This window comes from Doryrhamphus excisus, linkage group LG2 (assembly GCF_037039965.1).
Source record: "Doryrhamphus excisus strain RoL-2023G ecotype Guam linkage group LG2, RoL_Dexc_Guam_v1.1, whole genome shotgun sequence".
In the NCBI taxonomy this organism is placed as follows: Eukaryota; Metazoa; Chordata; class Actinopteri; order Syngnathiformes; family Syngnathidae; genus Doryrhamphus; species Doryrhamphus excisus.
This window is the reverse complement of record NC_136358.1, coordinates 9,928,583-9,945,355: the sequence shown is the minus strand read 5'-3', so window position 1 is coordinate 9,945,355 and position 16,773 is coordinate 9,928,583. Positions and strand designations below refer to the sequence as shown.

Here is a 16,773-nt window from a genome sequence, read left to right as displayed (position 1 = left end):
TCTCCTAGCTGTGAGGTCTGCGCGATAACCACTCGACCCTTCTAAATGTTCTTGTCTTAATTTTGACTTTATTCCCATTTTTTTAGGTTATTTTTGTAACTTTTTCCAAATTTCCCAACAATTCCAACGTATTCATGTTGTGTTGCTTGTCATAATATTATGGCCTTTTACAATGACAATGACATCTGTCTTCAATATTTCTGCTTTATGTCATTTCTTTATTGCCATAAAACCTTCTTCTTTTCATATTTGGACCTCTTCTTGCCAAATGAGTGCATATTTGTCCATTCTTAAGTGCGAAGTTCTCTTTGCTGTCTTTGACTTAGCAGCTTCCTTGCTTGCGAGTGAGCCATGGCAATTAAAGAGAGCGTGTTATTGGAGCATTGGCCAATGTAGGCGTTGTGCCATCCAAACGGTCCGCTTATGGAGGGGGTAGGAAGGAGGCGGGAATATAAACTGATTTGTGGCTTTTTCAGGAAAAGTTTGTGTCCCAGAAAATAGCAGTGCAGCTGTTCCCAGGAAGGAATAAAGTTCCAAATCCCAACCTTCAGCGTCTTGGATGCATGGGAAGTCATATCTTGGATGGCTTGTGCACGGTGCACCTGAATGCCGGAAGCTCTTCTGCATTGCTTTGGCTGTTTTCATCTCTCACTCTCTTAGTGTAACTACTCTCCAGCTGACATGGAAGGTCTTTGCTGTGCTCTGATTTTTCTCCGTGCAGTTGAAGAAATATCTCCTGTGCTTGATTTAAGGCCGTCGTGCTTTACAAGCAAGGTCTATCCTCCCTGAGAAGGGTTCAGGCTGGGCCTGGGTGTTTTTGTTTTGATGTACAGCGCCATGTCAGGAGAGGAGATTTGCCAGCAAACGTCATCGCTCTTCCCTCAGCCGCCGCCTTTGGCAGCCTCCTTTCCGTTCAGTCGGGCTGATTTGTTGTGTCATTTGGGGGGACTTAATGTACTGTATAATAAGAACCTTCTTCAGAAAACTCATTTGCCCACAATTGCTGGGCTTCTCGCAGGAAAACCGAGAGCGAAAAACCACCTCTCGTTTTTTTCGCCCTTGACAGCAAGTCACTGAGCTGGCTTCCTGCTTTCATCGACGGGGACAGGCGGACATGGATTGTTTTCCTGTAATGCACCCAAGGCCACCAAGACCTGCACTTGTTTATGGAAGAACCCCCCCTGCCCTTCGCCATCCTTCAGCGTTCAGGTCTTTAGACTAATCTGCTGTAGCGTCTGATCGATGAATGCGATGCTCCGCTCCTGTCAGTCCGCTATGGATTCCCCATTCGTCAAAGGGGAGCCAGTGAGGAGCCAAGCCCTTCCCAGGTAGGCGGGTTCAAACGTGTAAGGAGAAGAAGACTGGCTATCTTTTTTCTACTGGGAAGTCCGCCTCTGCACACAAGTGCGACGAAATGCCCAACAACCGGAATACCAGTTTGTTTGTCATGAAGGAAGATGTAGTCAGCCATGCCATTCCATTCCTCAGCAGGCATTGTTACGCTGGCTTATTTACATACTGAGTCACACACACAGCCTCACTGGCATGCTTTGCTAAACTAAGCTATCTTCCATTCACTCACCAACTTTTGCCGGTGTTGCCATTTTGACACAGGTGGTTTAAAATTCAGTTTTTATTGGCAATTCTGTGATTCCATTCATGATTTGGTTAACGCAGAAATCACAGGGCCCTAAATTAACCACAAACAAGAATCCCATATACACGCTAGCCAATAGCATTAGTGATTGTAGAGTATATTTATTATATACAATATGCTATCATTAGGTATACTAGTATACTGATTTCAGATCTTCCACTTACACAGCTGAAAAACTAAATTAAAACTAAACTATATACTAAATTAAATAATTAGCAGTGCTCACACTGTTAATTATTTAATTTAGTTTAGCTGTTGTAAATTTATTATTTCTTACTTTCTGCACCGTCTGAGAGGACTGGAATGGTAATGGTTTTATTTCATTTGAACATGCATCAGATTACATCCCATAATCAGTTCACAGTTCCACATGTCCAAAAGGAGTAGGAAGAAGCAAAGCTTATTAAATCCTACCCCTCCATCTGGTACTTTTACAATCAGTAACTGTTACATTTGTTCACTTCCTGCTTTCCACAATACAGTTTAGGGTTGGGGTTTTTTTGTTTGTTTTTTTTTTAATAATGCACCTCGTATTGAAGTAGGAGGTGATATGACCATACAAGTGTCAATAGTAGTAAGTGTCAATATAGTGATATGTATAGCACATCATGACTGGTTCAAGACTCTTCATCCTTGTATTTAGCAAACATCAACTGCTTGTATTGTTTCTTGAATTGGCTCATCATTGTGCATTGTTTGAGGTCCTTACTCAATCCATTCCATAGTTTGATTCCACATACTGAAATGCTATGACTTTTTAACGTAGTCCTAGCATATAAGTGTTTCATATTTAGTTCTTCCCTGAGATCATATTTCTCCTCTCTTGTAGAGAAGTATTGGATGATATTTTTATGTAATTGGTTGTTTTTAGCCTTATGCATTATTTTAGCTGTTTGAAGATGAACTATATCAGCAAGTTTAAGTATTTGGGATTTTAGGAATAAGGAGTTAGTATGTTCTCTGCACGCTGTATGTCAAGCATGTACAGCATATTTGACAATAAAGTTGACTTTGACTTGACTTTTGACTTGATCATGTCATAAGCATGAAATATGAAGTCAAGTCCAGGCTCAACAAGAGACACGACTGCCACATTCAACATCTTAATGGTCTTACCTGAGTCATGTTAACCCTAACGCAAATACTGTGCAATTAATATGAACCTTATTACAGTTTATTTTATGGCTCAACCAAAGATTTTTCCAAATGAAATCAATATGGCCATGTTTCCTTGTGCTGGGTTTGTGCTGCTTTCATTTTTCAGATATTAACAATTTAGGTAGTAGGCTAATTTTTTCCCTCGTTGTTTATGCTGCTTTTTGTGCCTATTTTTTTTTATATAATCCACATTTTATATTATGGGTCAATTAAAGTTCACCCCCCCATGACAATTTGGCAATTTTTGCTCCAGATGACACCAAAATAGTCTCCGTTTTGCATAGTGCGGGGGGCCAGCTAAGCCTTGCTGCCACCTACAGAAGTAATTCATAAATCAAAGTATGGTAATAAGACCCGCAGTCTACTGAAAAGGAATCCAGGACCCACTCTTGGGGTCACGAGGATTGAGGCTACATCGTCCATTGAGCTGGATTAATTATTTCTTCAGCTCTGCTACAAAGTTGAAAAGATGAATGTGATCAAATGGAGAATAACATTGGCATCAGGTAATAAAGTACCGCCCCGGGCTGCCACGATCCTGCTAACTTTTAAGGTGCAAAGTTCAAAATAATAAAGCCTTTGCAAGGAGGTCTCCCGTTGGAATCTGCAAAGTATTTAGGGGTGCCGTACAAAGTACCGCCTTACATGGAGTCCGCATTATGTCGTCAAAGAGTGGCCATAAAATGCTTTCTTTTCATCCACATGGCAACATTTTGACCTTGTAGATGTATTCACTGCATCCTTTAATTTGTTTTTTCACTGAAATTGGTTTTCTGTGCGAAAGAGGCACAAGAACAGTGATGCACAAATCTAAAGCTCGTGGCCCTTGCCGACAGAAGCGATGGACGTTTTCATGAGCTGCATTCATTTCTCCTCCTCCCTCGCTCTGTCACTGCAGAGCACAGGAGCTTTTTCACGGCGGGTTTGCTCAAGATGACACGCTTGCACTCCGGTCTTCCTCCTTTCTATTGGCGGTGGTGTGACTTCATGCACTTGAACCTGCCAGCTTCTTCCCCTCGCTCCCTGCCAGCAGAGGCCATCAGATGACCACCGCCATTTGTTGGCTGGTAATGGAGACCCCAGGCTAGACAGATGATGTGAGGACCCTCACGGCTGAGAGAGTGCCAAAGAAATCCTCCACAGCGTGCTCACTGTATGGAGGAAACTACCAGCGAGGGCACATTTGTGGAGGTCACTGATGGTGAAAGAGGGTCATCTCCACTCTCCATCATCCCAAATGTGCTTTTCCACAATGAACCTTTCTGTATGCCCCTGTGGGGGTGCACTGGGTGTACAGGATTTGTGGCACGCTACCACGTGTCATTCAGTCCTTCAACCAGAACAGGAGCCTAGTGTGCTTTGCCAGCCTGTTTCCAGTAAACATCGGCCTCCACCAAAGTTGCACTTTGTTTGCCGATTCTCGTCATCATTTTTATTGACAGAACTTCCAGGTGCAGCCAAGGTGTAGAAGTGTCCGGTCTGGGGGCTGCTATTCGCCAGTGATGTGTTCAAGTATCTCGGGGGTTGGCGTCATGAGCTTAGGTCTTGACCAGAAGAACAAGATCGTGGATACAAATGGCTGACGTGAGTTTCCTCCGTAGGACGGCTGGACTGGATGAGGAGATCAGTCATTCTGGAGTACTCGGACATCTAGTCTGGATGCCTCCCAGACACCTCTTTGGTGAGGTGTTCCAAGCATGCCCAGCTGGGAGAAGGTTCCGGGGGACGGGGATTATGTCTCACAGCTGGCCTGGGAACGCCTTGGTGTCCTCTGGATGGAGCTGGGCGGGAACTGGGAAGTCTCGACTTCCCTTCCCCAGGCTGCGACCCCTTGACCTGGACCCGAATAACAGAAGAAAGTGGATGGATGGCTGTATCTACCGGAAACTGAAAAGCTCTTACTTAGTTTGAAGCAACATTGAAGCAAGAGTTAAGAACAAAGGGCTCAAGTCCAACCCATGACTGATTCATTCATTGATTAAGAGCGTCCATATGTATATGAAAGCATGTACCGGATTAACCTCACGGCAGGGTTTTAGGAGATCAATGCTGGATTAGAACGCTGGTGTCAAATCAAACCTCCATCCCTTCGACGGCAATCGAAGCCACATTATCATAAGAGCCAAACGATGGCCGAGCAGCTGACAGTGATTGAGAACACGCCCCTTGAGGAGAAAATGAAATGACTCCCTCTCATGATTGCATGCGAGGGCCGTCTCTTGCTTCTGGCAGAGCTGGTGTTGCACCAAAAAGCTGCTGAGTCGGCCAAGTTGTTTTCTCAGCAGCAGCCCATCGTGCCAACACCGCTCCTTTTGGGGGGGGTGGGGGGGGCTAATGCTGCAAACCCATTTGGGTGGGAAACAAAGAGACCGTGCAAATGTAAAGGACGAAACAAAATCCATCAAATACGGATGACATATCTGTTTTGGTTTGTTTTGGTGTCTTTTGGAGTGAAATCCCCGCACTATTCCGATAAAGAGAAAGCCAACACCGATAATCAACAAAAATCTTCCCAATCCTTTTAAGGAAGTCAGTCAGCACTGAATGGTTAGCGCGCAGACCTCACAGCTAGGAGACCAGGGTTCAATTCCACCCTCGGCCATCTCTGTGTGGAGTTTGCATGTTCTCCCCGTGCATGAGTGGGTTTTCTCCGGGTACTCCGGTTTCCTCCCACATTCCAAAAACATGCTAGGTTAATTGGCGACTCCAAATTGTCCATAGGTATGAATGTGAATGGTTGTTTGTCTATATGTGCCCTGTGATTGGCTGGTGACCAGTCCAGGGTGTACCCCGCCTCTCGCCCGAAGACAGCTGGGATAGGCTCCAGCACCCCCCACGACCCTTGTGAGGAAAAAGCGGTAGAAAATGAATGAGTCAGCACTGGTCCCGAGTCTTTAGCTGTCATTCCAAAGCTGACAGGATGGAAACTAAGGACGCGGTAGGCACCCCAGGGACCTGGCGCTGGTCCGGCTCACAGCAACAAGGCCCCCTGTCGGAACCCTGACATTCCGTCGTTCACTGCATTAAGATTTACGTATGTTCAGATCATTCCCGACCACTGGTTCCCTGAACCCTGATACCGAACCAAGGTCTGGATCCTGCCTGGTGGCATTCCATCTTTCCTGGACTGGCAGGACTACTTATCAGAACCAGGACCTCTAGTGACATCCCATCGTACAGCACTAAGATGTGCTGACCTGTTGCGACCAGCAGCTTGAGGTTTTGTTGTTGCGTAAGAATGTCAGCTACGGAAGTCAAGTCCCGGATCGAGTCAACGCCGTTTTTCGAAAGGTCTTTCGAAGTCACCTGGGACTCGTTCAGCGCTCTGGCTGTTTCCTTTCCTCTCACATTCTTGAAGAAATGCATAATTCATGAACGTGTCCGTGGATGTCGCCGCCACTGCAGCGAGCTAGCATTAAATATTTACGGCGGATCATAAGCTGCCAGCCGCCAACCCCCTTTAGGAAACTTCCAGTCCCTGGACAGGGCAGCGAATCCCAAATGAGCTCCAGCGCTCCAGTCCACTTTGGTCTGTTGGTAATCACTGTAGCAGTAAATGCTAATCACAATAAGCAGCACACACACGCTTACAAGCAGCACCGCCCCCACCCCAGTGATGAGACGGAGGTCAGGAGGGAGGAGCGAGTAGAAGTGGAGGAGCGGGAACACGACAGGGGACATACTTTTTACACCCGCCCGCGACAAGCGGCGATAATTGCAGCACTTGTGAAGCGCAAGCTGTCATGTTTTCTTCCCGATGATCACTGGTTTGTTGTTTTGTTTTTTTATCAGCGCAAATAGCTCCCGCTATATTAAAATAAACAGACATGTCACACTGCGCCCGGGCGAGGTGGGAGGCAGCTATTGATTTGTGTCTTTGACTGTGTTTACCCCCCTCTGAGGAATGGAATGGCGCACACAAGTAAGTCATTGAAACAAATAACAAATAGCAGCTTTTTGTTGTTACGGGAATACAGCGCCGCTTTGTTTGCCTTCGTCTCATTTAGCGCAACATTCTCATTAAGCAAAAAATGGCCTGCTAGCATAAAGTGTTAACATAACAGAGTCGCTTGTTTTGTAGCTCCAGAACCAATCATGGTACAGTCCAGTCATCTTACATCTCCTTCCATGAAGCAGGAAGTAGCTGACTACATAAAACACAATGACACTTTTTTAACCTCCCAACAACCAATCAGAGTACGGTGTCATCCTCTTCCTTGAAAACAGGAAGTAGCCCGGCGCGTTCCTCCATGTCCAACAGGTTCGTGGCTTGCCGCCAGAATGGTACAGTCCTGTCATCTATTGTCTTCCATGAACCAGGAAGTAGCCTGCTTGCTTAAAGCGTAATATAAACCATTTTTCTTGCTTTTTTTTGTACTCCAAGAACCAAAAATGGTCTTCTAACACTAGAAGCAGGAAGTAGCATGCTAGCAAAAAATGTTATGTTATGCTATGTCTGTTGCTTTTCTTTATAGCCCCAGAAAATCCCCCAAAATCCCAATAACGGTACGGTGTCGTGGTCTTTTATCCTCTTCCATGATAACAGGAAGTACTTTGGGACCTTCGTCCATTTTTGATACTGTTGTTTCTTGTCCCCAGAACCAAAAATGGTACAGCCCTGTCGTCTTTTGTCCTCTTTGAAGCAAGAAGTAGCCTACTTACTAACAACAAATCACTTGCCCAGCATCAAGAAATAGGATGGTCTCGTCATCTTACGCCAGCAAGTAGCAAGTAGCAAGTAGCGTGCTAGCATAAAACATCATACAAATAGGGTGCCACCACTTTCTTGCTTTGCTTTGTAGCCCCAGAAGCAAAAACGGTCCAGTCTGGATTTCTAGCATCCTCCTCCATGAACCAGGAAGTAGGTTGCTTGTGCTCGTGTTTGTTCCCCAGGACTGCAAACAGTGGAGTCCAGTAGTCGTACATCTTCCCCCATGAACCAGGACGCAGCTAATGTAATGTAAACATGGCGCTCCCCCATTTTGTCGCTATTGTTTGTCCCCCTAGATTCACAAATGGTACATTCTTGTTCAATTAAATGTGTGTGTGAATGGTGGCTACGCTGTTGGATGCACGCATCAGGGGAGGAGGGGTTCAATATTGCTGCCTTGCTCAGTCAGCAGTGACACATTGTTTACACACTGTAGATCGATATGGCTAATGCGGCTTGAAGAGCGTCATTATTGTCTTCAAATCTTTCCTACATTCTCTGACCGCACAATTAAAGCGTCAAACAGGTGGCAGTGCAACACAGTCCAACACCGTCCCAGTCTTACCAGTTTGTGTGTCCTCCTAGTGCCATCACGCTGGATAACACGTTGGTCATCCTGTCCACCGTGGCGCCAGACGCCGGCCGCTACTACGTCCAGGCGGTCAACGATAAGAACGGAGAGAACAAGACCAGCCAACCCATCACCCTCTCCGTGGAGAGTGAGTACCCCCCCCGACACACACACACACACAGCAGTCAGCCATTATGCCCTAACAGTAACGACAGCTTTGGTAGCGCCGCGTCCCCATGAGCCATTTGGAGGGTTGGTTGGCAGCGGCTGCCAAGCCTCAAACTCTCCGACAGGAACGCCGAGCTGACAATTTGCAGCCCCGCAACCCAGAAGCGCTCATGTCAGGAGGCTGCAGGCTGGATCGTCGGGCACCGTGCGTCCTTTTTCTTTTTTCCCGGCGTTATTTCCTGCCAAGTGGCAGGACTCCCGCAGCCTGCAGTCAGACAAGTTTTTTGCTCACGCAGTCCAAACGTGTAAGTCCTAGACACGGTACTCGCTCGTACGCGGACACGCGCCTTCTCAGGTTGTTCAGTCACAAACCATGCATGCCGGGGGTGTCCAAACTATTTCCTCCAGCGGGGGCCATTTGGTGACAAATGACGGTTTGATCTTTTTTAAAGCAACACATGCAGGTATGCTAATGTTCTCATATTCTTATGACCAGAATATATCATATTATATATAATGTGAGCATATTAATAACTTTTTCCTAAACTAATTTTACAAAATGTGCAAGTAGATTCTTTGTTTTGCTTCTGATAAAAGTAGAAAATGTTTTTCTCTCCTATTACTTCTAAAAATGCCATGTTTGTCCTCAGAGTAGTACGGCTATATTCTGGTAAAATGATAAAGCTGCACTCCTAAGGATGAGGAATCTGGAAGCTTCTCGCATGCGGGCACCACGCCACGGCCGAGACGCTCAACTTTTTACGATCCCGCCGTTATTCCCAAATTGCTCACAAACAGGAAGTGGAGACAGACTGTTCTCCTGCCAAGTGCTTCTTAATATTCACCGGCATCCGTCGCTCCCGAAAGGAAAAGGAGGCACAGGAATCAAACCCGCCTGGCTTGGCGGCCGCTCAGCCGGAGGGGGGGGGGGGGGCTCGTCGGTGCGGGCCAAACGGAGACGGCACGCAAGGACACGGCGGGCACTCAGACACCACGCCCCCAGCAGCATCAATACGCATCAATACCAATAATAATTCCAATGAGTCATAATTAATAAAGATGTGGCACCAAGAGCGAGAGCCATATTGTACACTAACCTGAGAATTCACACAGACGGAGGCATAATTGCAGTGTAGATGTAAGTGAAAGACACGCTAATCGGGTGGAAGCTAACCACGCTGACTTCTTCCCTGACGAAAGGACAGAACGTCAACGTAAAAATCTATTTTCATATGTCTATTGCTCTTGGGGAATGTCACACATCAGAGTAGTAGCTTTGGTCAGAGGAATCGGAAAGAAACTGAGCGGTGATGACAGATGACACGCTGTCAGTTTCACAGCAATGAAAGCGTGTGTCTTCACTTCCTGCGTGCAGATGTGGGCGGACCGGCGGACCCCATCGCTCCCACCATCATCATCTCCCCCAGGAACACCAGCGTGGTCACAGGAACGTCTGAGGTCACCATGGAGTGCGTGGCCAATGCCAGGTAAGCGCCTCCTTCGGCGACGGTGCGGAAAGAGCGGGAAAGGATGCCTCGCTTCTGGTCCTCCCGCAGGCCTCTCATCAAGCTGAGCATCACCTGGCGGAAGAATGGCGTTGTGGTGAGCAGCGGCTTGAGCGACTTCAACCGCCGCCTAACCATCCTCAGCCCCCTGGTGGCTGACGCCGGTTACTACGAGTGTGAGGCCGTCCTCCGCAGCAGCAGCGTGCCCTCGGTCAGCGCCGGTGCCTACCTTCACGTCCTCGGTAAGCCTTGATGGTCGAAGTGCTGAAACGATAACAATTTCTTTCTTTTAGTGTGGTCCTGCGAGAACGGTACTGTTTTAGAGCACATCTGGGCCATGATGGCCGACGTGCACTTTACATATTGCCAGACTCTCGTAACAACATTTTAAATAAACAAATAAGACATTTATTTAAATAAATGAGACAAATAAGACATATCAGGCATAGAAAAGTTTCGTATGACCTAATACACTTTTCAACATTATTATAGCCTGCTAGACATGAAATAACACCCCTAGAGTCACGTTTGCACTCCTATTTCCCAAAGTAGTAGATATAATAAAACAAAATACGACATATCAGGCATAGAAAAGTTGTGTATGACCTTCCAAATACACTTTTCAACATTATTAGAGCACTCTAGACATGAAATAACACCTCTATGTCACTTTTACACTCCAGTGACCTAATATAGTAGATCAAAAAAGGGAAAAGAAAATATATCAGGCATAGAAAAATTGTTTCTGACCTTCCAAATACACTTTTCAACATTATTAGAGCCCCGTAGACATGAAATAACACCCCTAGAGTCACCTTCGCACTCCTATTACCCAAAATAGTAGCTATAATAAAAGAAAATAAGACACATCAAGCTCAGAAAACCTGTTCATGACCTTCGAAATACACAATACACATATCAGGCATAGAAAAGCTTTGTATGACCTTCCAAATACACATTTCAACATTATTAGAGCCTGCTAGACATGAAATAACACCCCTAGAGTCACGTTTGCATTCCTAGTTCCCAAAATAGTAGATATAATAAAAGAAAATAAGACATATCAAGCATAGAAAAATTGTGTATGACCTTCCAAATACTTTTTTCAACATTACTAGAGCCTGCCAGACATGAAATAACACCCCTAGAGTCATGTTTGCACTCCTATTACCCAATTTAGTAGCTTTAATAAAAGAAAATAAAACATATCAGGCTTAGAAAAGTTGTTTCTGACCTTCCAAATACACTTTTCAACATCATTAGAGCCTGCTAGACATGAAATAACATCACTAGAGTCATGTTTGCACTCCTATTACCCAATTTAGTAGATATAATAAAAGATAATAAGACATATCAGGCTTACAAAACCTGTTCATGACCTTCAAAATACACTTTTCAACATTAATAGAGCCTGCTAGACATGGACTCACTATAGTCACTTTTACACTCCAGTGACCTAATATAGTAGATATAATAAGGGAAAATAAAACATATCAGCCATAAAAAGTTGCTTATGACTTTCCAAATACACTTCAACATTATTAGAGCCTGCTAGACATGAAATAACACCCCTAGAGTCATGTTTGCACTCCTATTGCCCAATTTAGTAGCTTTAATAAAAGAAAATAAAACATATCAGGCTTAGAAAAGTTGTTTATGACCTTCCAAATACACTTTTCAACATTATTAGAGCCTGCTAGACATGAAATAACACCCCTATAGTCACATTTGCACTTCTATTACCCAACATAGTAGATATAACAAGGGAAAATAAAAAAACATATCAGGCATAGAAAAGTTGATTATGACCTCCCTAATACACTTTTCAACATTATTCCTGTAGACATTAAGTCCTGTAGACATTAAATAACATCCCTAGAGTCACCATTGCACTCTTATTACCCAATATAGTAGATCAAATAAGAGAAAATAAGACATAGCAGGCATAGAAAAGTTGTTGGCCTTCCAGATACACTTGGCACTTGGCCTGGCAGTCTCTGGCAAGAATCCTATTGGTGTAGCCAACTGCAGCGGTTTCAAACTTTATTTGCCTGCTCTTTAGTTTGTTCATATTCTGCCACCGGATGCCGTCCTCACTCCTTATCAGCCCCACGCCGTGTCAAAACCTCCCCCAAAAGCATGGCCTGTGAAGTGGTGGAACCCGGCGGCCGACAGGCGGGAGAAAGCTTAGTGGCGGCGGTCCTGACGAAAGCGCTTCAATGGCCGAGTGGCTTTCAGGGTCGGCAGCGCCAGAAGCCTTTGATGGCGTCAAGGTTGCGGTGTGATGGAAAGAGCAAGGTGCGCTGAACTTTCCCTTTCATGGCGTCCTCCCGCCGCCGCCGCTTTGAGGGTGACTGCCAGGGAATACAAACGTCTTTTCTCCCACTTTGTGTTTTTGCTTAAACCCCCAAGTGATGCATCCCTCAAGCAAGATCCGTGTCTGCGTGCCCTTCCAATTAAAGCTGTCGGTTGTTATTTGAAGCAGCAGAGCTTTGGAGCGCGGCCGGACAAATCTGTATCTATCTATTACAGCCGCGGGATTCAGGATTACATCACCTTCTCATGCCGTTCTCTCTCTCACGCAGAGCCGCCGCAGTTCATCAAAGAACCCGAGAAACACATCACGGCTGAGATGGAGAAGGTGGTGGACATTCCCTGCCAAGCGAGAGGTGAGCGCACACGACTCCACCGCATGTGTTCCCACCACGCTAACCGCTATCCGCCTTCCGCAGGGGTGCCCCAGCCGGACATGGTGTGGTACAAGGACGCCGTGGCCATCGACCCTGTGAAGACGCCCAGGTACCGGGTGCTGGCGGGCGGCAGCCTGCAGGTCAACGGGCTCCTCCCCGACGACACCGGAATGTTCCAGTGCTTCGCCAGGAACGCGGCAGGCGAGGTCCAGACCAACACGTACCTCGCCGTCACCAGTGAGTGATCACATCAACGTCTTCATTGCACTTTTGGCTTGGATGGACGCTAAACGTCTCCAACCAGTCCCAAACTAAAGCTCAGCATTCCCAGTGTCCCAACAAGACTCTTATTGATTTTGGAAGCTGTGTTAAGCTTCCAAGATTTCAGAATAAAAGCTTCATGAGCATTCCATGAGCAAATTCCAATCTGGTGACATGTCGAACGATCAGTGCGGACACGGAAGAGCTTTCTTTGGCCAGTCCCGAAACTCCCGAAACGGGATTGTCAACCTATTGGGAATGACAGGAGGTCATTATATACAGTACCAAGTTCCTTTGCATTGCTTTCAGGTTCTATGGAGAGATCACTGCCTGGTATCAAAACCAGGTCCCTATTGACTTGGTACAGGCTCTCCACCATTCAAACTAAATTCAAACCAAATTTTCTGAAAATGACAACTTTATTTGTTGTTTTGTTTGGTTTTTGTAATATTCCGGCTACTGTATTTCGATGGAGGAGTTGATGAAGAACCTTAGTGATTTTGAGAGACATATGGCGCGGCCTTCCGTTCTCTATTTTCCATTCATTGGGTGTCTGTGACATTTCCAGGTGAGTTGGTGTTTGCCTTTCTTCCTTTCGCGTCTGGGTGGCGTGGGGGTGTCGGCTGCATCGGTGTGCGGGTCTCTCACTAGCTCTTCTCCTTCTTCTTCTAAACGCCGGCAGGTATCGCTCCAAACATCACGGCCGGACCGGCGGACAGCACCGTGATAGACGGCATGTCCGTCATCCTGCACTGCGAGACCTCCGGCGCCCCGAGACCGGCTATCACCTGGCAGAAAGGTTGGCCTCGCCGCACGTGCACACAAACACACACCTCGGGATTAGAAGGGATGCTGTCTTTACACGCCGGAGAATCTGTGCCGGCTTACCGGCTAAAGCCTGATTGGATTCCAGGCGTTATCCTGCACCGGGCCTTTCATCTTTGCATCACAATGAGGACAACGTTGTCCCGCTTTCATCCATTTGTATCCTCTACTCGCTCCTGCTTTGCTAGCATCTAACCTGTACTCATTCATCGCCAACCTCCTTTCCGGACCCTCCCACTCACGGCTGACTGGGCGGAGCCTCAGAGCTTCTCAGATGGAACAGATATGAGAAGGAACATGTTGACCAGCTAACTTTACTTGCACATGGGAACCTCACTCTGTTGCTGTTCCACCATTAGCTTTCCTATAGTTACATTGGTTCCATTCATTCATATATACATCATTTTTAGTAAATAAATAAATAAACAATAGAATGAATACATGAAAATGTATCACATACTGTAATGTACATACAGTATATACATACATACATACATACAGCGGGGAAAATAAGTATTGAACACGTCAACATTTCTCTCAAAAAACATATTTCTAATCGAGCTATTGACATGAAATTTTCACCAGATGTCGGCATCAACCCAAGTAATGCACACATACAAAGAAATCCAAACATTTATGTCCATAAATTAAGTTATGTGTAATAAAGTGAAATGGCACAGGGAATAAGTATTGAACACGCGTACTGAAATTTATTTAATACTTAGTGCAAAAACCTTTGTTGGTGATTACAGCCTCAAGACGCCTCCTGTATGGAGAAACCAGTCGAATACATTGCTCAGGTGTGATTTTGGCCCATTCATCCACACAAACTGCCTTCAAATCTTCAAGGTTCCGGGGGTCTCTTCTGTGAACCCGGATCTTCAGTTCTTTCCAAAGATTTTCAATTGGATTCAAGTCTGGTGATTGACTGGGCCATTCTAGCAGCTTTATTTTCTTTTTTCAAGCTGTGTGCTTGGGATTGTTGTCTTGCTGAAAGATCCACCCTCTTTTCATCTTCAGCAGCCTGGCAGATGACAGCAGATTCTGATCAAGAATGTCTCGATACTTTTCTCCAGTCATTATTCCTTCAATGATATGAAGTCTACCAGTACCACATGCTGAAAAACAGCCCCACGCCATGATGCTCCCACCTCCAAACTTGACTGTTGGTATGGTGTTTTGGGGGTGATGTGCAGTGCCATTTTTCCTCCAAACATGTTGTGTCTTATGACATCCGAAGAGTTCAATTTTGGTCTCATCTGACCAGAGTATGTTCTCCCAGAATGTCATGGGTTTATCCAAATGTTGTGTCGCAAACTCCAAACGAGCTTCAACATGCTTCCTCTTCAAAAATGGAGTCTTGCGTGGTGTGCGTGCATGGAGGCCATGGCGGTTGAGTGCATTACTTATTGTTTTCTTTGAAACAACGGTACCTGCTGATTCCAGGTCTTTCTGAAGCTCTCCACGAGTGGTCCTGGGCTGTTGGAGAACCCTTCTGATGATTGTTTTGACTCCTCTGTCTGAAATCTTGCGAGGAGCACCTGGCCGTGGCTGGTTTATGGTAATGCCGTGTTCTTTCCACTTCCGGATGATGGCCCCAATGGTACTCACTGGAACTTTCAGAAGTTTAGAAATGCGCCTGTAACCAATGCCTTCAGTGTGTTTTGCAACAATAAGGCTGCGTAGGTCTTTGGACAGCTCTTTGCTTTTACCCATCATGCAATGTTTTTTGTCTAACACCTTGCTGGTGAGAAACCTTTTTAAAAGGCATTAATCAGGACTAAACGAGCTGATATTACTTTGCACTAATATGGGACAGGTCAACCTTCGAAATACTGACAAACTCCAGCTGCTTTCTTGGCTTTCCAGACCTTTTTACCCCTCCTTTTCTTCATGTGTTCAATACTTATTCCCTGTGCCATTTCACTTTATTACACATAACTTAATTTATGGACATAAATGTTTGGATTTCTTTGTATGTGTGCATTACTTGGGTTGATGCCGACATCTGGCGAAAATTTCATGTCAATAGCTCGATTAGAAATATGTTTTTTGAGAGAAATGTTGACGTGTTCAATACTTATTTTCCCCGCTGTACATATGTATATACTATATAAATATATATGTATATATATATATATCTACACACAGTCATCCCCTCCATTATTACTCCCTCACTACACGAATGATGGCTGTTTGTACTGGACTCTATGGTCTATTATTAGTCCAAACATACAACACAGCCCATGCCCATTCTCTTTTCATGCCTGTTCTTCATTTGCATGACTATTTACATTGTACATTCTCAATGACACGTGGAATTAGTATGTTGTACTTAAGAAAAAAGGGTGAAATCCTTACTGTATTTTACATCCTCAAAGTAGCCAACCAAGGCTTTATTGAAGGCAGAAGAGCCAACGAGTGCCAAGCATCTCTGGGACTCCTTCCAGGTTGGCTACTTGCAACAAACTCCAATAAAAGACATATTTAGCGTTTTAGTAGAGTTTTAGAGCTAGCAACATAAACAGAGGAGCAGAGAGCTTATCTGGCTTACAGCCACGCCCATATAAGGAAGTCCAGTCCTCTGTGACATCACAAAGGAACCGTTTTACCACACCTTCTGAAAGCGAGCGTTTTGAGCCATCCCAAACTTCTTTCAGGGTTCACCTCCAAATGCGCAAACCTTGGTTTAACACCAGAATACAACATTCTAACAACATTTGTAGGTCAGAAAAGTGGAAAAAGCATCACAGGTCCCCTTTAACACCAGAATACAACATTCTACTAACTACATTTACAGGTCAGTTATACACAAGCAAAAATGCTTGTGTATAACTTTCCCAAACCTAACTTTCCAATACTGTTGTTGGTTTCTCATAATATTCCGACTTGTAAAAAAATTTAAATAAAATATAAAATGAAATTTAATATAAAATAACATTTGTTTCAACGTTCTTCTTATATAGTTTTCTTCTCATAACATCATGGCTTCATTCAGATCGTATTTTGACATTGTTATAACTTGAATGTTCCATCGATTCCAACTTTATTTTTCCGTTACTTTGCTGTTATATTATGACTTTAGAGAAATATTCCCACATGACTTTTTAGAATGCGGCGTGTGTCCGTACAACAGAGCGCTATGGACGCGGCTATGCTAACGCTGAATGATACTAGTCGGGCCTTGATGAGTGGCGTCCTCCCAGCTGTGGGTGTTGATGGATGCT

General features: G+C 45.0%; 1 protein-coding gene across 5 annotated transcripts in view; it reads left to right on the top strand.

Annotated features, from left to right (window-relative positions):
* sdk2b (sidekick cell adhesion molecule 2b) overlaps positions 1 to 16,773 on the top strand; it is a 253,907-nt gene that overhangs the window by 201,952 nt on the left and 35,182 nt on the right. For all 5 annotated transcript variants that reach the window (XM_058067737.2, XM_058067734.2, XM_058067735.2 and 2 more), the window contains 6 exons: positions 8,112 to 8,245; positions 9,641 to 9,752; positions 9,822 to 10,012; positions 12,356 to 12,439; positions 12,503 to 12,697; positions 13,404 to 13,520. In XM_058067737.2, the coding sequence (XP_057923720.2) occupies positions 8,112 to 8,245; positions 9,641 to 9,752; positions 9,822 to 10,012; positions 12,356 to 12,439; positions 12,503 to 12,697; positions 13,404 to 13,520 (833 nt within the window). The remainder of the gene's footprint in view (positions 1 to 8,111; positions 8,246 to 9,640; positions 9,753 to 9,821; positions 10,013 to 12,355; positions 12,440 to 12,502; positions 12,698 to 13,403; positions 13,521 to 16,773) is intronic.